This window comes from Entelurus aequoreus, linkage group LG23, assembly GCF_033978785.1.
Source record: "Entelurus aequoreus isolate RoL-2023_Sb linkage group LG23, RoL_Eaeq_v1.1, whole genome shotgun sequence".
Classification (NCBI taxonomy): Eukaryota; Metazoa; Chordata; class Actinopteri; order Syngnathiformes; family Syngnathidae; genus Entelurus; species Entelurus aequoreus.
The window spans coordinates 38,011,811-38,034,310 of NC_084753.1; the positions used below are offsets into that span (position 1 = coordinate 38,011,811).

Below are 22,500 nucleotides of genomic sequence, written 5' to 3' on the forward strand. Positions count from 1 at the left end.
AAATCAACTTTTACCTTGCGAATCAGTTTTTACCTTGAAAATCAGTTTTTACCTTGAAAATCAACTTTTACTTTTAAAATCAGTTTTTACCTTGAAAATCAGTTTTTGCCTTGAAAATCAATTTTTACCTTGAAAATCCCTTGAAAATCAGTTTTTACCTTGAAAATCAGTTTTTGCCTTGAAAATAAACTTTTGCTCTGAAAATCAGTTTTTACCTTGAAAATCCCTTGAAAATCAGTTTTGCCTTGAAAATAAAATTTTGCTTTGAAAATCAGTTTTTACCTTGGAAATCAGTTTTTACCTTGAAAATCCCTTGAAAATCAGTTTTTACCTTGAAAATCAGTTTTTACCTTGAAAATCAGTTTTTACCTTGAAAATCACTTGAAAATCAGTTTTTGCCTTGAAAATAAACTTTTGCCTTGAAAATCAGTTTTTACCTTGAAAATCAGTTTTTACCTTGAAAATCAGTTTTTACCTTGAAAATCCCTTGAAAATCAGTTTTTGCCTTGAAAACAAACTTTTGCTTTGAAAATCAGTTTTTACCTTGAAAATCAGTTTTTACCTTGAAAATCCCTTGAAAATCTGTTTTTACCTTGAAAATCAGTTTTTACCTTGAAAATCAGTTTTTACTTTGAAAATAAATTTTTACCTTTAAAATCAACTTTTACCTTGAAAATTCGTTTTTTCCTTGAAAATGAACTTTTACCTTGAAAATCAGTTTTTTCCTTGAAAATCAACTTTTACCTTGAATATAAACTTTTACCTTGAAAATTAGTTTTTTCCTTGAAAATCAACTTTTACTTTGAAAATCATTTTTTACCTTGAAAATCCATTTTTGCCTTGAAAATAAACTTTTGCTTTGAAAATCAGTTTTTGCCTTGAAAATAAACTTTTGCTTTTAAAATCAGTTTTTACCTTGAAAATCAGTTTTTACCTTGAAAATCAGTTTTTGCCTTGAAAATAAACTTTTGCTTTGAAAATCAGTTTTTACCTTGAAAATCAGTTTTACCTTGAAAATCAGTTTTTTACCTTGAAAATCAACTTTTACCTTGAAAATCAACTTTTACCTTGAAAATTTTTTTTCCTTGAAAAGTTGTTTTTTCCTTGAAAATCAACTTATACCTTGAAAATGTATTTTTCCCCTTGAAAATCAACTTTTACCTTGAAAATCAGTTTTTGCCTTGAAAATCAGTTTTTGCCTTGAAAATCCGTTTTTGCCTTGAAAATAAACTTTTGCTTTGAAAATCAGTTTTTACCTTGAAAATCAGTTTTTGCTTTGAAAATCAGTTTTTGCCTTGAAAATAAACTTTTGCTTTGAAAATCAGTTTTTACCTTGAAAATCAGTTTTTGCTTTGAAAATCAGTTTTTGCCTTGAAAATCAGTTTTTACCTTGAAAATCAGTTTTTGCCTTGAAAATCAGTTTTTACCTTGAAAATCCCTTGAAAATCAGTTTTTACCTTGAAAATCCCTTGAAAATCAGTTTTTACCTTGAAAATCAGTTTTTGCCTTGAAAATCAATTTTTACCTTGAAAATCAGTGTTTGCCTTGAAAATCAGTTTTTACCTTGAAAATCAGTTTTTACCTTGAAAATCACTTGAAAATCAGTTTTTGCCTTGAAAATAAACTTTTGCCTTGAAAATCAGTTTTTACCTTGAAAATCAGTTTTTACCTTGAAAATCAGTTTTTACCTTGAAAATCCCTTGAAAATCAGTTTTTACCTTGAAAATCAGTTTTTACCTTGAAAATCAGTTTTTACTTGAAAATCACTTGAAAATCAGTTTTTGCCTTGAAAATAAACTTTTGCCTTGAAAATCAGTTTTTACCTTGAAAATCAGTTTTTACCTTGAAAATCAGTTTTTACCTTGAAAATCCCTTGAAAATCAGTTTTTGCCTTGAAAACAAACTTTTGCTTTGAAAATCAGTTTTTACCTTGAAAATCAGTTTTTACCTTGAAAATCCCTTGAAAATCTGTTTTTACCTTGAAAATCAGTTTTTACCTTGAAAATCAGTTTTTACTTTGAAAATAAATTTTTACCTTTAAAATCAACTTTTACCTTGAAAATTCGTTTTTTCCTTGAAAATGAACTTTTACCTTGAAAATCAGTTTTTTCCTTGAAAATCAACTTTTACCTTGAATATAAACTTTTACCTTGAAAATTAGTTTTTTCCTTGAAAATCAACTTTTACTTTGAAAATCATTTTTTACCTTGAAAATCCATTTTTGCCTTGAAAATAAACTTTTGCTTTGAAAATCAGTTTTTGCCTTGAAAATAAACTTTTGCTTTTAAAATCAGTTTTTACCTTGAAAATCAGTTTTTACCTTGAAAATCAGTTTTTGCCTTGAAAATAAACTTTTGCTTTGAAAATCAGTTTTTACCTTGAAAATCAGTTTTACCTTGAAAATCAGTTTTTACCTTGAAAATCAACTTTTACCTTGAAAATCAACTTTTACCTTGAAAATTTTTTTTCCTTGAAAAGTTGTTTTTTCCTTGAAAATCAACTTATACCTTGAAAATGTATTTTTCCCCTTGAAAATCAACTTTTACCTTGAAAATCAGTTTTTGCCTTGAAAATCAGTTTTTGCCTTGAAAATCCGTTTTTGCCTTGAAAATAAACTTTTGCTTTGAAAATCAGTTTTTACCTTGAAAATCAGTTTTTGCTTTGAAAATCAGTTTTTGCCTTGAAAATAAACTTTTGCTTTGAAAATCAGTTTTTACCTTGAAAATCAGTTTTTGCTTTGAAAATCAGTTTTTGCCTTGAAAATCAGTTTTTACCTTGAAAATCAGTTTTTGCCTTGAAAATCAGTTTTTACCTTGAAAATCCCTTGAAAATCAGTTTTTACCTTGAAAATCCCTTGAAAATCAGTTTTTACCTTGAAAATCAGTTTTTGCCTTGAAAATCAATTTTTACCTTGAAAATCAGTTTTTGCCTTGAAAATCAGTTTTTGCCTTGAAAATAAACTTTTGCTTTGAAAATCAGTTTTTACCTTGAAAATCAACTTTTACCTTGGAAATCTGTTTTTGCCTTGAAAATCAACTTTTACCTTGAAAATCAGTTTTTGCCTTGAAAATCAGTTTTTGCCTTGAAAATCAGTTTTTGCCTTGAAAATTACTGTGCACAATTTAATATCTCCGCCCGCACCTTCTCCTCTTTGTGCTGATAACACGGTGAGCCCGCTAGTCTCGCTACACCATCTAGGACAGAGCTGGGCAAATATTGGGACTAGGGGGGCCACATTGAGAGAAAAACTATGTGTCTGCGGGGCCAATGTGTATGTGTGTATAAATACATTTAGCTGTAAAAATCTGCTGTACAGTTGATTTTCAAGGCAAAAACTGATTTTCAAGGTAAAAACTGATTTTCAAGGTAAAAGTTGATTTTCAAGGCAAAAACTGATTTTCAAGGTAAAAACTGATTTTCAAGGTAAAAACTGATTTTCAAGGTAAAAGTTGATTTTCAAGGCAAAACTGATTTTCAAGGCAAAAAACTGATTTTCAAGGTAAAAACTGATTTTCAAGGTAAAGTTGATTTTCAAGGCAAAAACTGATTTTCAAGATAAAAGTTGATTTTCAAGGCAAAAACTGATTTTCAAGGTAAAAACTGATTTTGAAGGTAAAAGTTGATTTTCAAGGCAAAAACTGATTTTCAAGGTAAAAACTGATTTTCAAGGTAAAAGTTGATTTTCAAGGCAAAAACTGATTTTCAAGGTAAAAGTTTTTGCCTTGAAAATCAACTTTTACCTTGAAAATCAGTTTTTGCCTTGAAAATCAACTTTTACCTTGAAAATCAGTTTTTACCTTGAAAATCAGTTTTTGCCTTGAAAATCAACTGTACAGCAGATTTTTACAGCTAAATGTATTTATACACACATACGCATTGGCCCCGCAGACACATAGTTTTTCTCTCAATGTGGCCCCCTAGTCCAAACATTTGCCCAGCTCTGTCCTAGATGGTGTAGCGAGACTAGCGGGCTCACCGTGTTATCGGCACAAAGAGGAGAAGGTGCGGGCGGAGATTTTAAATTGTGCACATTAATCCTACAAGCTGGGCAAGCTTAGAACAGAGTGATCGTTCTATACTCAAGGTGTGATTAATCTTCCCTCATATATGACATGTCTGAGTTCAAATGTATTTGTTTTGTTTGTGTTCCGCAGAATTCCTGCAGCTGTTTGGTCGTCAAAAAGAGCTGTTTCCCAAGTCGCTGGAGGGGAGATCCACTTTGAAGCAGGAGGAGCCGCAACCCCCCCACCTTAAAGAAGAAGAGGAGGAATTGTGGCTCACTCGGGAGGGAGATTGTCTTGTAGGGCAGGAGGAGGCTGATCTCACCAAGTTTCCACTGACTATTATTTCTGTGAAGACTGAAGACCATGAAGACAAACCACCTGAGTCCTCACAGCTTCTTCACAGTCCAAGTGAGGAGGACAGAGATGTGGAATCGTCCAGCAGCAGCTCAACTCAACACATGACAACAGAAGCTGATGGAGACCACTGTGGAGGATCACAAGCAGACAAGCTCTTAGCTCCACTATCAGATAGTGACGACACTACGTCACCCGTTAATGTAAATATGGAATCACACTCCGGAGAAAAACCTTTTAGTTGTTCAGCATGTGATAAAAAATTCTCCAACAAAAGTAATATGCAAAAACACATGAGGACACACACAGGAGAAACTCCCTACAATTGTACCGTTTGTGCGAAAGGCTTTGTTATAAACGCTGACTTGACTCGACACATGCGGACGCACACCGGAGAAAAACCTTTTATTTGCTCAAACTGCGGCAAAAGGTTTTCCCAAAGTGGAACATTGCTGTCACACATGAGAACGCACACAGGAGAAAAACCCTTCACTTGCTCAAACTGTGGCAAACGTTTTTCTCAAAGCGGAACATTGCTGTCACACATGAAAACACACACTGGAGAAAAGATTTTCAGTTGTTCAGTTTGTGATAAAAGATTCTCTGACAAACGCAATATGCAAACACACATGCGCACGCACACGGGAGAAAAACCTTTCAGTTGTTCTGTGTGCGCGAAAGGCTTTGTGGTGAACTCTAAGTTGACTCTGCACATGCGGACTCACACAGGAGAAAAACCTTTCAATTGCTCAAACTGCGGCAAAACGTTCTCTCAACGGGGAACAATGCTGTCACACATGAGAACACACACGGGAGAAAAGCTTTTCAGTTGTTCAGTGTGCAGTAAAAGATTCTCTAACAAACGCAATATGCAAACACATATTAGATCACACACGGGAGAAAAACCTTTCAGTTGTTCAGTGTGTGGCAAAAGGTTCTCTAACAAAAATGATATGCAAACACACATGAGAACACACACAGGAGACGCTCCCTATAGTTGTTCTGTTTGTTCAAAAGGTTTTGTTAGAACCTGTGACTTGAATCGACACGTGCGGACACACACGGGAGAAAAGCCTTTCAATTGCTCGGACTGTGGGAAAAAGTTCTCTCAAAGGGGAACAATGCGGTCACACATGAGAACGCACACGGGAGAAAAACCTTTCTGTTGTTCAGTGTGCGACGAAAGATTCTCCAACAAAAGTAATATGCAAAGACACATGAGAACACACAATGGCGAATAAATGTTCGTTATTCGAAGTCCTTCTTGGATGAACTCTAAAGAGTCACTAAAGGTCTACTGCACGCCTTTTTCTTAAGTCCGGACTTTACCCCGATCCATATTGCGAAGCATGTTAGTCTGGACCCAGTTAGGACCCAGCCAGCCCACCTTATTTTCTTTTAGGTACAGATGGGAGAAGAAATCATTAGATGGATTTTAATGTTGAATACCTCTCACTATTATGTTAGATCCACTATGGACTGGACTTTCACAATATTATGTCAGACTCACTCGACATCCATTGCTTTCAGTCGCCCCTAGGGGGGGTTACCCACATATGCGGTCCTCTCCAAGGTTTCTCATAGTCATTCACATCGAAGTCCCACTGGGGTGAGTTTTCCTTGCCTGTATGTGGGCTCTGTACCGAGGATGTCGTTGTGGCTTGTGCAGCCCTTTGAGACACTTGTGATTTGGGGCTATATAAATAAACATTGATTGATGAATACAGTGATTTTAGTTATGATTCACAGCGATCCATTAAAGATAACTTAAATATTGGAATGGGTTTGAGCCTTTACTTGTTATATTGCATGCTGGAAGCCAATGTACTTGGAAAAGTTTGGTGCTTTTAGTGTCAGAGCACTTCATACAAAAAATCCCTTTGCAATAAAAAGGGTATATGAGATTATTCTGGAAAGGATGCACAGGACGAAGGTGAAGACGAGCACCATCTCTTCAAGGCCAAAAACACAAAATGAAAGGCATCAACAAGTTCATCAACAGACGCTCCCTTTCAATCTCCCTTATCTCTCCCGCCTGCTTCTTGGTTTTGTCTTAACATTCTCCTAACCTCTTTTGCATTGCTCTTTCAAATCTTTCAAATCTCTTAACGAAATTTACAAGATCTCGGGTTCGGGGTTGGAGGGACCTGCCTCTCCAGACCGACCAGCTGTTGCTGGACGCACGACGGACTCTTGGGAGATGAGAAGTGTCGCTTTTCTGGCGACCTTTTCTGTCAAGGCTGTTGAAGATGTCTACCTATTTGACGCCATGACAACAGGAGTAAGTGTCGACAAATTGGAAGACACTGGCAGCCGTTCGAAGTACCCCGAAGCTGCCATAAATGATTGGAGGATGCGGGCAGAACTCCGAGTTTGGACTAAATCGCAAACTTGACAACATCTCGGGGACGCCTTCTGCTCTGCATGACGAAGTATGATGAATTTGAAAACCTGGACATAGACAATTTGAGTGTAATGTTTAAATGTGTTTTATAGGCTTTCTCAAACACAAACATTCTAATCTGGATAGTTTTTTTCCCCTGGCTGCTAGTGAACTGGCCTGGTCGTTGCTCCGAGACTCTCCTAAAGAACAGAGACACTCTGCAGGCTTATATACACATATGTATCCACGTAAAATACATGCCTTGCCTTTGACGCTTCACCCCACATGGTTTGATGGAAAACGGAGCAGCACCCCTAACAGCTGGCATGCCCGTACCCTTCCCCCTCATGCAAGTCTTGAGTTGTATGCCCTACTACTGTATGTATATATGCTTTGCTATAGAGGCTTATTCTGGTCTCTAGCTAAACACAACCACCCCACTTGGAGTTTAGCTTGGGACTTGCTTTTTTCTCTTCTTCCCCCGCCCCTATGTTTACCATTTTCCCACCTTTACGGGGCACCCACCAGCATTCCTGTTCGGTCTTCCCTGCACAATGCATGTCTGCTCTTGAAAGGGTCTGTGCTGAAAATGTAATTTTGTTGTACTTTATACGTGCAATGACAATAAAGTGCCGTCCTATCCTCGACCAGTGTTTCTTAACCAGTGGTCCGTATAGGTTCTATTCAGTCATGTGACTTTTATACGGATTTAAGTGAAGTGGTGGGCCACCAAAACCAACATGGCTACCGCGCAGCAAACAGAGCGCGCACTATCTGCGTATGCAAGGGGCCTAGATCTTACCACCAAAAGCAGATACAAGCAAAAAAATCGAACTATGCAATGGGATTTACCCCTATACTTTTATCAAAAAAGATAGATTTGTCGAGTGATATCAAGGATTATGTACCCAGACATGTCGAACTATCTAGTGCTCCAGATATCATTCTACATGACAAAACTAGCATGGAGGTCTACAATTTATTTGTGTGTGGCTGGGTCAAGAAACCTGGTATCAAGACTCTCCCGGATAAATATGCCTCGTTTTTGCTGGGGTAAGGTTGCATTTCGTGATTTCACTTCGCATTTACTGCCGTGTTTGTTGTTGTTGTTGCACGCGCCGTTTATGAGTAGCGTCTTTATTAAAATATAACTATAGATCTACACCCTCTCTGACACACTCTGCCTTCACAAGACCCAGAATAGCTCAGTGGTTAAGACTGTTGACTTAGAATGAAGGGTGCTGGGTTTGAATCCCAGTCTGGTTGACAGTATTTTGTTCCACCTCCATCATACTTTACTGAGCAAGATGTCCTCATTTACCTTTGTGTATGGAACAACATCTTCTCTTCCCAAGACCCAGGTTAGCCCAGTATTTAAAACTGTTGACTCAGATGAAAGGGTGCTAGGTTTGAATCCCACTGTGGTTGGCAGTGTTTTGTTCCAACTCCATCATACGTAATTGAGCCAGGAGTCGTTGATTACATTTGTGTTTGGAACAAAATCTTCAGTGGTTAAAACGGTTGACTCGGAATGTAGGGTGCTGTGTTCGTATCCCAGTCGGGTCGATGTGTAACTTACAGCACTCTGGCTGGAGGCATCAAGGTGACATATCTGGGTTTGAATCCCAGTTGGGTGGATTGGTATTCAGTTTGGTTTCACCTCCGTTGTAGTTTAACTGAAACAGGGTTCCCTAATTATATTTGTCATTGATTCCCGGAATCTTCTCTCAAGAAGACCCAGGATAGGTGAGTGGTTAAAGCCGTTGCCTACCCCAACAAGTGCTTCTGGGTTCGAACCCCCTGATGGACTGATAGGTGACTTACAAAACTCCACTTGGAAGTGTTACTAGTATTTTATCGCATCTCGATCATAGTTTACAGAGACAGGTTCACGATTAAATATGTCATTGGGGCCCGAAATCTGTCCTTAAGAAGACCCAAGGTAGCTCAGTGGTTAACACCAATAACTTGTAATGAAGGGTTACTGGGTTCATTTCCCAGTCAGGTTGAGCTGTAACTAGGGAAGCTCCAGTGGGAGAAGTTAAAGTTTTATATCATAGTTTACTGAGACAGGTTCTCAATTAAATATGTCATTGGGGCCCGAAATCTCCCTTTAAGGACACCAATGATAGCTAAAGGGGTTAAAGCAGCTCGATCCCAATCAAAGAGGACTAGGTTCAAATCCCAGTCAGATCGATCGGTAACTTGGAAACCTCAAGTGGCAGGAGTTAAAGTTTTATATCATAGTTTACTGAGACAGGTTCTCAATTAAATATGTCATTGGGGCCCGAAATCTAGTCTCAGCAGACCGCGGATAGCTGATTGGTTAAACAGCTAGCTCCCAATCAAAGGGTTCTGTGTTCAATCCCAGCCAGGTCGATCGGCTTGCCAAGCCAAAGTATGCAGGAGTGGGGGCGCCGGACAGTGTGGGGGTGTTTCACCTCCCCCACACAGAGTAAAGCTAAGTGGTAGCTGGTTAATTAACTTATAGTTAAAAAGGTAAGTACGGGTAATAATAACAAATAGTCTATAGTAGTCGATAACCTCGGGGGTTAGCTCCTCCTGTGTGCCGAGGCTAAAGTTGGTAAGTGTACCATCCTAATTCCTAGGCTGGGATGGGCGGGAATAGGAACATGGATAATTAATCATTGTAGGCATTTGACCAATCAGCTCTCCTGGGTCTAGACTAATTGACATAATTAAAAATTAATAATTTGATAATTCAAAAAATAAGGTTGATAAAAACAAATATGAAAAACATCTTTTTTTTAGAATAATTACCAAAAATTAGATAGTAGCCTTCCTTTAGTTATTCCACCATTGTTACTTTACTTCTATTCATTCTTGTCCTTTATTCATTGTTTCCCATTTGTTTTTTCTATTTGGTTTATTCATTATCCAACTAGAATTGTTTCTCTTTTTTTTTGTTACCCAATTGCAATTAGTCAGACCTAGGAGAGCTGATTGATCAACGCCCACAATGATTAATTATCCATGTTCCTGCCCATCCAGCCTAGGAATTACGATGGTACACTTACCAACTTTAGCCTCAGCACATCAGGAGGAGCTAACCCTTGACTTTTGGACTATCGACTATTTGGTATTACCCATACTTACCTTTTTAACTATGAGTTAATTAACCAGCGACCACTTAGCTTTACTCTGTGTGGGGGAGGTGAAACACCCCCACACTGTCCGGCGTCCCCACTCCTGCATACTTTGGCTTGGCAAGCCGATCAACCTGCCTGGGAATGAACCCAGAGCCCTTTGATTGGGAGCTAGCTGTTTAACCATTCAGCTATCCACGGTCTGTTGGAGCCTAGATTTTGGGCCCCAATGACATATTTAATTGAGAACCTGTCTCAGTAAACTATTATACAAAACTTTAACTCCTCCCGCTGCACCTTTCCTAGTTTCCGATCGATCGGACTGGGATTTGAACACAGTCCCCTTTGATTGCGAGGTAGCTGCTTTAACCATTGAGCCTTTTCTTGGTGTTCTTAAAGCGAGATTTCGGGCCCCAATGACATATTTAATTGAGAACCTGTCTCAGTAAACTACCATATAAAAGATTAATTCCTCTGGCTGGACCTTTCCTAGTTACTGTGTGACCTGACTGGAATTTGAACCCAGTCCTTTTTGAATGGGAGATTGCTGCTTTAACCACTCAGCTATCCCTAGTTTTCTGGAGCCAAGATTTCGGGCCCCAATGACATATTTAATTGAGAAGCTGTCTCACTAAATCACAATGATAGTGAAACAAAACACTAACCCTTTACTGGGATTAGAACTCAGTACCCCTTGCTTGGTGGCCAACGGTGTTAACCACTCAGCTATCCTGCCTCTCACGGACCTAGATTCCAGGCCCCAATGACAAATATAATCGAGGACCCGTCTTAGTAAACTACGATGGAGGTGAACCAAAACTCTGGAGCTGTGGTAATTTACTGATCAAGCTGACTGGGATTTGAACCCAGCTCTCTTTGATTGGGAGCAAGATGCTTTAATCACTCAACTACCCCTGGTTTTCTTCAGGGGGAGATTTTGGGCCCCAATGACATATTTAATTGAGAACCTGTCTATTTTTTTATTTTACTTGTGAATAGCGTCGCCATGGTAACACGAAATGTTCCCAACTAAAAGGTCCGCCATCGGTGCGACCGAGACCTTTCCGACCGTATAACATATGTGGGGGTTCGTTGGCCGATCCGTCTCGCATTAATCGTAAGAGAAATGTGCGGAACTATAATAGTAAAGTTTGAGGTATGAGCAATAATAATATGGGCTGCTTGTATTGCAAGCGCCCATTCACTGCTGCTTAACAGCATGTGAATGGGCGCTTGCATTGCAGCAGGCCCATAATAATGATAAAGTTTGAAGTATGAGCAAAAATAATATGGGTGCTCGCAATGCAAGCAGGCCCATAATAATGATTAAGTTTGAAGTATGAGCAATAATAACATGGGCGCTTGCAATGCAAGCAGGCCCATAATAATGATTAAGTTTGAAGTATGAGCAATAATAATATGGGCGCTTGCAATGCAAGCAGGCCCATAATAATGATAAAGTTTGAAGTATGAGCAATAATAATATGGGTGCTCGCAATGCAAGCAGGCCCATAATGATGATTAAGTTTGAAGTATGAGCAATAATAACATGGGCGCTTGCAATGCAAGCAGGCCCATAATAATGATTAAGTTTGAAGTATGAGCAATAATAATATGGGCGCTTGCATTGCAGCAGGCCCATAACAAAATACAAACTCAACAAATATTAACTATACATTTATTGTACCCAACTTTTGCTGAAGCATACATTGCTTATTGCAAAAAGGACATACATATAAATCAGTCACAAAATAATATGTATATTACAAAAGAGTGTAATATGCTTCTAAAGGTGGTCCAGAAGATGTTTCAAATGTGAACCAGTAAGTATGAACTAAGAGGGATTTATGAGAGTAAAGGTATGAACAAATGTGTATATCTCATAATGGAGTTTATCCATGGAATCATTTACAATTAGAATAAATGTGTGACGGTATCAAAACTTGGTGAGTGGATTTTTGTTCCTTTGCACTCTGAAATAAACTACATCTCCCAGAATCCTCTGCGCAGCGCGGGAGTGGCCAAGTAGGGGCGTCATAGGCAGGAAGTGAAGTGTGTACGTAGTAGGTAAGATGAATAGTTTTTTTTAGGACATTTAATCAGAATCGGTCTCTTTGTGTTATGTTGCTAACAAACAGAAAACATAACCTCTTTGGCGGAGGTAAGAAAGTCTGCGTTCTGCGTCTGCTCACACACATCAGTTTGTGAGGTATTTACATTACTAAAAGTTAGATTGTTAGTTAACTTTTCTGAGAAACAGCATATTCCAGACTGCAATTAACATGTCCACTGTGGAGGACACTGCTCCTCATCAAGTAAAAGTTCAAAGACACTAAAGTGAACATTAGTGTTTTGCACTGGAGGTGTACATTGTCACTTTAAAGACACGCAAATGTAATGTTTTTAAATATTTGCTTGAAACTGTGGATATTCCTGCACAATTATTTGCACTTAAAAATACTTGTTTGTAGTAATAAATATGATTAGAACCTTTAAGCATTATGTTTGTGTTCTATTACAATAAGTGTTTTTTTTTTATTAAACATTCCTGCTTCTTCATTTTACACAATTTATCATTTTTAAGTCTTTTTTTTTTTTTTGGACATATACCACAATAGTATTGTACCATGGCCTTAATACCGTGATATCTAACCGTGAGATTTTGATACTGTTACATCCCTAACAACATCAAATCTACAAATAGTAAAAGGATATTAAGTAAATTGTGTTACGCACACAACGATGATGTCACACATGTTATGTGTGCTGATGTCGATAAAAAGTCAAAGTTATATAAATATATATATATTTTGTACAGTTAATTTAAAATCCTGCATCTTCATTTGCTGCTGCTGTTCTCACCTGCACACTTGTGTTTCTTACACTGGTACTTATAAGAGAATCTTTCACCACAAAGATCGCAACTCAACACTTTCTCTCCGGTGTGTGTTCTCATGTGTCTGACGAGTGTTGACCGGTCACAAAAGCCTTTGTTGCAGTTTGAACAGGAATACGGTTTTTCACCGGTGTGTATCCTCATGTGCACTTTCAAATTTTGCCTCGTTACAAAACCTTTACCGCAGATTGAGCACGGAAAAGGTTTTTCTCCGGTGTGCATTCTCATGTGTACTTTCAAATACTGTCTCTGCACAAAGTCTTTACCACAGACTGAACAGGTAAAAAGGTTTTCCCCGGTGTGTATTCTCATGTGTACTTTCAAATTGTGTCTTTGTACAAAACTTTTACCACATACTAAGCAGGAAAAAGGTTTTTCTCCGGTGTGTATTTGCGTGTGTTCTTTCAACACATGTTTTCGTGCAAAACATTTACCACATTCTGAGCAGGAATAAGGTTTTTCTCCGGTGTGCGCTCTCATGTGTGTTTTCAGACAAGAACGGTAACTGAAAGTTTTGTCGCAGAGAGAACATGTCAGGTGTGTGTTGTCAGTGTGACATGTCTTATCATCTTTAGAGTCTTCATCATCAGTGTCAGGAGAGTGTGACGTTGTGTCCTCACTATCTGATAGTGGAGCTAAGAGCTTGTCTGCTTGTGATCCTCCACAGTGGTCTCCATCAGCTTCTGTTGAGCTGCTGCTTGGAGGCTCCGCCTCTCTCCTCTCCTCACTTTCACCTTTGACCTCATCATCTTCACTCTTCACAGGGACACCAGTCACTGGGAACTCCTCCAACCATTCAAGATGCTCTCCCTCCTGACTGATGCTGTGTTCCTCCTCTTCCATTTTAAGCTGAGGGGTCTGTGGCGCCTCGTCTTCCTCTTTAACGTAGGGGGGCTGTGGCTCCTCCTGCTCCATCTTGAAGCTCCGCTCCTGTTGCTCAGGGAGATGATGTTCCTGACAGACATCTGCAGGACACAAGAAGACAAACATGTGCGTTTGAAACGTCCAGCTTTGCTCAGTCACATTAGGTCATTCAGTACGTTTACATGTACTAAGGAAAACCAAGTTGTTGTATGAACTGTGGGGGACAAACACGCCACTCTTTATAACATTATACACAGGAAAAGAAAACCAAGGGATGGGCGATATGGCCTAAAATTTATATTGCGATATATTAAATATAGAAGTGATAATAGAACAATTTTAAAACAGGTTACAAAGGCTCCTAATTGAGTTGTTGACATATGCAGTAACATATTACAACATTATTCCCAGTTGTATTATTTTCTTTTAGTAATCTATTTGTTCATTTTACTGTTAAAACCTGGTTACGTTCTGTTGTAACATGTTCCTATCTACACGTCTGTTAAAATGTAATAAGCACTTAATCTTCTGTTGTTTGGATACTTTACATTAGTTTTGGGCGATACTACAAATTTGAGTATCGATCCAATACCAAGTAATTACAGGGGCAGTATTGGTCATACCAATGCTGACACTTCATATTTTCTAAATGAGTGGTTCTTGAACTTTTTCCACCAAGTACAACCTCTCCAAGCTCTCCCGGTACCGTCATAATGACACAAAATACAGTAGCGTAGTAGGCCTAAGTATTCATTAAAAACACATTGGTTTTATTTAGCAAGTATTTTCAATCCTTTTTGATAGAGATGGCCGATAATATCGGTCTGCCGATATTATCGGCCGATAAATGCGTTAAAATGTAATATCGGAAATTATCGGTATCGTTTTTTTTATTATCAGTATCGTTTTTTTTTAATTTTTTTTTTATTTATTTTTTTTATATTAAATCCACATAAAAAACACAAGATACACTTACAATTAGTGCACCAACCCAAAAAACCTCCCTCCCCCATTTACACTCATTTACACTCATTCGCACAAAGGGGTTGTTTCTTTCTGTTATTAATATTCTGGTTCCTACATTATATATCAATATATATCAATACAGTCCGCAAGGGATACAGTCCGTAAGCACACATGATTGTGCGTGCTGCTGCTCCACTAATAATACTAACTAGAGATGTCCGATAATATCGGTCTGCCGATATTATCGGCCGATAAATGCGTTAAAATGTAATATCGGAAATGATCGGTATCGTTTTTTTTATTATCAGTATCGTTTTTTGGGGTTTTTTTTATTAAATCCACATAAAAAACACAAGATACACTTACAATTAGTGCACCAACCCAAAAAACCTCCCTCCCCCATTTACACTCATTCACACTCATTCACACAAAAGGGTTGTTTCTTTCTGTTATTAATATTCTGGTTCCTACATAATATATCAATATATATCAATACAGTCCGCAAGGGATACAGTCCGTAAGCACACATGATTGTGCGTGCTGCTGCTCCACTAATAATACTAACCTTTAACAGTTAATTTTACAAATTTTCATTAATTACTAGTTTCAATGTAACTGTTTTTATATTGTTTTACTTTCTTTTTTTATTCAATAATTTTTTTTAAATTTATTTATCTTATTTTATTTGATTCATTTTTTTAAAAAGTACCTTATCTTCACTATACCTGGTTGTCCAAATTAGGCATAATAATGTGTTAATCCCACCACTGTATATATCGGTTGATATCGGTATCGGTTGATATCGGTATCGGTAATTAAAGAGTTGGACAATATCGGCTGATCGGATATCGGCAAAAAGCCATTATCGGACATCCCTAATTTTTGACCGAGGTCCCATTACACACAGTTTGAACAATAACACTGTATTTGAATATAGAAAAGTAAAACACTGTACTTTAATCAAGTGATTCTTTGGCGTAGCATTAGATGGATCACTGTTCTAAATCATCGAATTATTCTATTTTTGGTCACAATTATAATATATATATATATATATATATATATATATATATATATATATATATATATATATATATATATATATATATATATATATATATATATATATATATATATATATATATATATCGATAATTATTAATATTTTTCATGACCTATCGAATATAGGAACCACAGCTATCAAGGCAGAAAGTAGAGAAAATGTCAACACAACTATGGAAAACAATCAATGTTGTAAAATCCCATTGAAAAGGTAACACTAACCTCTAAAAAATTAAGGCGCAAAAATAAGGAATATGTAAGAAATCCTTAATAAAGTGTAAGAAAATATAGGAAAGCGTGAAAATGTAAACATGGAGAAACCTGAAAATAACTATTCTCCGCAGGTTTAGTGCTAGGAAGTTACGCGGTCTGTGTAACATTTAGGTACGTTGGTCAGTTATTCTTATTCAAGTACGGAAAGAAACTTATGTTATGCAGTAATTATTATCTGAATAGCATTGGTTTGGTATAAACAGAAACGTATGTTTGTACAGTGAATGTATATGTACAGTATGTGTATATGTATGTTTGTACAGTGAATGTATATGTACAGTATGTGTATATGTATGTTTGTACAGTGAATGTATATGTACAGTATGTGTATATGTATGTTTGTACAGTGAATGTATATGTACAGTATGTGTATATGTATGTTTGTACAGTGAATGTGTATGTACAGTATGTGTGTACATATGTTTGTACAGTGAATGTACATGTACAGTATGTGTATATGTATGTTTGTACAGTGAATGTATATGTACAGTATGTATATATGTACAGTATGTGTATATGTATGTTTGTACAGTGAATGTATATGTACAGTGTGTGTATATGTGTTTGTACAGTGAATGTATATGTACAGTGTGTGTATATGTATGTTTGCAATGCCACTTCTAAGTCAGCAATCCTCGCCTCCATGGCGGCAAAGAGGCTAAGTCTATTACAAGTATCACTGGAGGACAAGGACTAGCTAAACATGCTCAACCCCACACTGTAGAAGGATATGCTAACTGCTAAGCTAAAGCTCTTAAATGTAAACAAAGATGGGCAGAATGATACCAATATCGATAGTAACGATACCAAGTACAATGTATAATGTACAGTAGGTGTTTTAGCATCATTTGACACGGACTTGTCCAGGATTTTCCACTTTTTCATTATTTTTCCATTCCCTTTCGTCACAATGTTTACAAACGCTGTCCTCCACACTGTCTTTTGAGGCCTTTCAAGGAAGATATTTCAATAGAATTTAAGACATCCTAAGGCCTTAAATTGAAATGATTAGATGTACGACTTGAAGTCTATGAGCATGAACTGATGAAGACTACTTGGATGAGAGGCCAAACGTCTTCTAAGACAAAGTGAACAGTCCAGTTGTGATGGACTGAATGCCCTGAGAATAAAATGATATGTGGATGTTGTGCTTACTTGGACTGTGATGAAGCTGTGAGGACTCAGGTGGTTTGTCTTCATGCTCTTCAGTCTTCACAGAGACAACAGTCAGTGGAAACTTGGTGAGATCAGCCTCCTCCTGCCCTAGAAGACACTCTTCCTCCTGAGTGATCCACACTTCCTCCTCTTCCTCTTTAATGTGGGGGGGCTGCTGGACGTCTGTTGGGTAAATAAGTAACTAAAGATTAAAGGCCTACTGAAAGCCACTACTACCGACCACGCAGTCTGATAGTTTATATATCAATGATGAAATCTTAACATTGCAACACATGCCAATACGGCCGGGTTAACTTATAAAGTGCAATTTTAAATTTCCCGCCACACTTCCGCTTGAAAACGTCTATGTATGATGACGTATGCGCGTGACATTAACGGTTGATACGGAAGTATTCGGACCCATTGAATCCAATACAAAAAAGCTCTGTTTTCATTTCATAATTCCACAGTATTCTGGACATCTGTGTTGGTGAATCTTTTGCAATTTGTTTAATGAACAATGGAGACTGCAAAGAAGAAAGTTGTAGGTGGGATCGGTGTATTAGCGGCGCACTACAGCAACACAACCAGGAAGACAGAGATGGATAGCAGACGTGTTAGCCGCTGAACTCACCTTAACTTCCTCCGTCTCGCCGACCGCATCTGTGATCGGGTGAAGTCCTTCGTCGCACCGTCGATCGCTGGAACGCAGGTGAGCACGGGTGTTGATGAGCAGATGAGGGCTGGCTGGCGTAGGTGGAGCGCTAGTGTTTAATCATAGCTCTGTGAGGTCCGGTTGCTAAGTTAGCTTCCGCGTCGTTAGCAACAGCATTGTTAAGCTTTGCCAGGCTGAGAATTATTAACTGTGTAGTTACATGTACATAGTTTAATAGTATTGTTGATCTTCTGTCTATCCTTCCAGTCAGGGGTTTATTTATTTAGTTTTTATCTGCTTTTGAGCCAGATGCTATCACGTTAGCTCAGTAGCTAAAGAGCTTCGCCGATGTATTGTCGTGGAGATAAAAGTCACTGTGAATGTCCCTTTCGCGTTCTCGACTCTCATTTTCAAGAGGATATAGTATCTGAGGTGGTTTAAAATACAAATCCGTGATCCACAATAGAAAAAGGAGAGAGTGTGGAATCCAATGAGCCAGCTTGTACCTAAGTTACGGTCAGAGGGAAAAAAGGTATGTTTGCACTGCATTCTAGTCCGTCACTCTAATGTTCCTCATCCACAAATTTTTCATCCTCGCTCAAATTAATGGGGTAATCGTCGCTTTCTCGGCCCGAATCGCTCTAGCTGCATTAAAAACAATAGGAAAATATGAGGAAGCGAACAACCGACTACGTCACGCTACTTCCGGTAGGGGCAAGGCTTTTTTTTATCAGAGACCAAAAGTTGCGAACTTTATCGTCGTTGTTCTCTACTAAATCCTTTCAGCAAAAATATGGCAATATCGCGACATGATCAAGTATGACACATAGAATGGATCTGCTATCCCTGTTTAAATAAAAAAAATTCATTTCAGTAGGCCTTTAAGAGAGAAGAGAAATGTTTTTTGACTGACACTGTTACTCCGGCTTCCTCCCACCTCCAAAGACATGCACCTGGGGATAGGTTGATTGGCAACACTAAATGGTCCCTAGTGTGTGAATGAGAGTGTGAATGTTGTCTGTCTATCTGTGTTGGCCCTGTGATGAGGTGGAGACTTGTCCAGGGTGTACCCCGCCTTCCGCCCGATTGTAGCTGAGATAGGCTCCAGCGCCCCCCGCGACCCCAAAGGGAATAAGCGGTAGAAAATGTATGTATGGATGGACTGTTAACACAATTAGATTATTTGTGTTCTCATGTGTGTTAAAAGTGTGTGGCTCAACAACCAATAAAAACACAGGAAAGACTTCCTTTTGTCACAGCCACTAAAATTACTTCCACAGTGATACAGTGAGTAAAAAAACAGGTTCGGAAAATTCGCAATTCTAAAAGCCTTTAGAAGTACGAGCCAGCATTGATCGTGGCATTTCTAACTTTACACTCACTGGTGTAAAGTGTATAGCATTTTTTCTGTATTGCTTGTATTCCATCACGTGACTTCTTCCCGGAAGTGAAAACCAGGGGTGGTCAACCAAGCCAGGATGGCTGTTGTACAGCAAGCAGCGTGCAGACTATATGACTACAAAAGAGGCTTAAATCTTTCTGCAAAAAGCACATACGAGGAAAAAAATCCAACTATGCAATGGAATACATCCCTGTACTTTATCGAGTGATATCAAGGATTATACATCAGTCGCCTTACCAGAAATATCGAACTATTGTGCCCCAGACATCATTCTACACGACAAAACTTGTAAAAGCATGGAGGTCTACAACTTCTTTGTGTGTGGCTGGGTCAAGGACATTAGTATCAAGTCTCTCCCGGATAAATCACGCATCGTTTTTGCTCGGGTAAGTTTGCATTTCATGATTAACTTTTTCCTCTACTGCCATGTTTGTCGCTGTTGCATGCGCTGTTCACGACTGCCATGTCCCCCCCGTCTTCATCAAAATATACACTACCGTTCAAAAGTTTGGGGTCACCCAAACAATTTTGTGGAATAGCCTAAGAACAAGAATAGACTGTCGAGTTTCAGATGAAAGTTCTCTTTTTCTGGCCATTTTGAGCGTTTAATTGACCCCCCAAATGTGATGCTCCAGAAACTCAATCTGCTCAAAGGAAGGTCAGTTTTGTAGCTTCTGTAACGAGCTAAACTGTTTTCAGATGTGTGAACATGATTGCACAAGGGTTTTCTAATCATCAATTAGCCTTCTGAGCCAATGAGCAAACACATTGTACCATTAGAACACCGGAGTGATAGTTGCTGGAAATGGGCCTCTATACACCTATGTAGATATTGCACCAAAAAACAGACATTTGCAGCTAGAATAGTCATTTACCACATTAGCAATGTATAGAGTGTATTTCTTTAAAGTTAAGACTAGTTTAAAGTGCTTTTCCTTCAAAAATAAGGACATTTCAATGTGACCCCAAACTTTTGAACGGTAGTGTAACTATAGATGTCAACATTGTGTATGTGCTGAAAGATTAATTTATAATTGTTTATCAAAATATAACTATAGATGTCAACATTGTGTATGTGCTGAAAGATTCATTTATAATTGTTTATCAAAATATAACTATAGATGTCAACATTGTGTATGTGCTGAAAGATTCATTTATAATTGTTTATCAAAATATAACTATAGATGTCAACATTGTGTATGTGCTGAAAGATTCATTTCTGACTGTTTATCAAAATATAACTATAGATGTCAACATTGTGTATGTGCTGAAATGTTTATTTATGATTGTTGCCTTTGGTAAAAGTTAAACTATTTTAGGTTTTGCTCACATTTGCTTTCTTTTAACGCGCCGAGTTGGTGCTTTTTGAAACACTCGTAGGAAAAACGTGTTTAAGAAATTCAGACAATATCAAGATAACACTTAAATGGGAAATAGCCGTTAAAAGTAGGTCAAACAAACCTTTAACAAAAGTGATCACTGCAAACTCCTGCATTCATGCTTTTCTCGTAAAATCTTGCACTCTCCCGCCCTTCTTGATTACCGTATTTTCCGCACTATAAGGCGCACCTAAAAACCTCCAATTTCCTCAAAAGCTGACAGTGCGCCTTATAATCCGGTGCGCCTTATATATGGACCAATATTGAGCCACAGCAGGTCTCGCAACGGTATGATATATATATATATATATATATATATATATATATATATATATATATATATATATATATATATATATATATATATATATATATATATATATATATATATATATATATATATATATATATATATATATATATGGTATAAACGGTAAAATGAAGTCGGCGGCTGCTTACCGTAGTTGCGAGACCTAAACTCCATGTAAAGACCCAAAAATGGCTCCTATTAAGAGACACGCTTACGACGCAGAGTTTAAACTCAAGGCGATCAGTCACGCAGTAGAACACGGGAATAGAGCAGCAGCGAGAGAATTGAACATTAACGAATCAATGGTGCGGAACTGGAGGAAGCAACATGATGACCTGCGCCAAGTAAAGAAGACTAAACAGAGTTTCCGAGGGAACAAAGCGAGATGGCTACAGTTGGGAGGACAAACTGGAACAGTGGGTTGTTGAACAGAGAGCAGCAAGTAGAAGTGTCAGAACAATCACTATTTGATTTGTTGACATTCCCTTTAGCGGAGCTCCATCTAATGGATGCATAACGTAACCCCAGCCTCTACTGTAGCGTCTATTCTATGCGCCTTATAATGCGGTGCGCCTTATATATGAACAAAGTTTTAAAATAGGCCATTCATTGAAGGTGCGCCTTATAATCCGGTGCGCCTTATAGTGCGGAAAATACGGTACCTCTCGAGTAATTCTGAAGAAATGTTTATTCTTATAGAGGCTTTGCAGCTGACGTCATCAGCCACGCCCATTAGCTTGGCGGCCATCTTGCTCACACACGCTTTCTTGTTAGATCTGCTGCTATTTGAGCTTGGAAATGCCGGAAACCTGCTGTGCTGTTGGATGTAGCAATAGACGAGGCGATAAACCAAATCTTAGCTTCTACAGATTCCCGGCAAACATCAAAAAACGCGATAAATGGATCGCGGCGATTTGTCGTGAACGATGGAAACGTACGATTTACACAAGGATATGCAATGAACACTTCGTATCAGGTATGTAAACAAACTACTCACCACAATCACACTGTTTCTGCCACGCGGATTTGTAAACAGACAGTAGGCTCTTCTGTGTGTGCTTTTTCCTTACCTTGGTCATGAGAAGAAATCGATTCTTGTTTGGAATCTGCCATATCAGCCCATCATGCACAAAACCTGCTGTAAAATACTTGTAGGCATCCAGACTCTTGTATGCCTTAAGGTCCTTTCTAGTGTACGGAGATGGTGAATCGACGAGGTAATTATAAATGTCTGGATATGAGAGATCAGGCCTAGTCTATAAAATCCGCTACACCTCCCTGATACCGAAGTACATGTCAAACTACTTCCTTAACGTAAATGACCGCCATAACCACAACACCAGGGGGAGCTCCACTAACCACGTTAAACCCAGATTCAGAACTAACAAATGTTTTAACTCATTCTCTTTCTATGCCACATCAATGTGGAATGCGCTCCCAACAGGTATAAAAGAAAGGGCATCTCTATCCTCCTTCAAAACCACAATAAAAGTTCACCTCCAGGCAGCTACAACCCTAAACTAACACCCTCCCCGGATTGCTAATAATCAAATGTAAACAATCAAAAGCAGATACTTTTTCTTATGCCTTCTGATCTCTCTCTCTCTCTCTCTCTCTCTCTCTTTATGTCCACTACTTGATGTCCATATCCTACCCCCCCCCCTCTCCACACCCCTGATTGTAAATAATG

At 38.1% G+C, this 22,500-nt stretch overlaps 2 protein-coding genes across 2 annotated transcripts in view; one reads left to right on the plus strand and one right to left on the minus strand.

Annotated features, from left to right (window-relative positions):
- Window positions 1–6,227, plus strand: part of LOC133640868 (zinc finger protein 568-like) — a 33,818-nt gene extending 27,591 nt beyond the window's left edge. Inside the window, exon 6 of the mRNA XM_062034551.1 lies at window positions 4,155–6,227. Coding sequence (XP_061890535.1) covers window positions 4,155–5,599 — 1,445 coding nt within the window. The 3' untranslated portion in view covers window positions 5,600–6,227. The remainder of the gene's footprint in view (window positions 1–4,154) is intronic.
- A 5,364-nt stretch (window positions 6,228–11,591) lies between these two features.
- LOC133640688 (zinc finger protein 771-like) overlaps window positions 11,592–22,500 on the minus strand; it is a 12,678-nt gene continuing 1,769 nt past the window's right edge. The window contains exons 2-3 of the mRNA XM_062034250.1: window positions 17,065–17,247; window positions 11,592–13,709 (exon numbers count right to left, since the gene is read on the minus strand). Of these exons, the coding sequence (XP_061890234.1) occupies window positions 12,688–13,709; window positions 17,065–17,247 (1,205 nt within the window). The 3' untranslated portion in view covers window positions 11,592–12,687. The remainder of the gene's footprint in view (window positions 13,710–17,064; window positions 17,248–22,500) is intronic.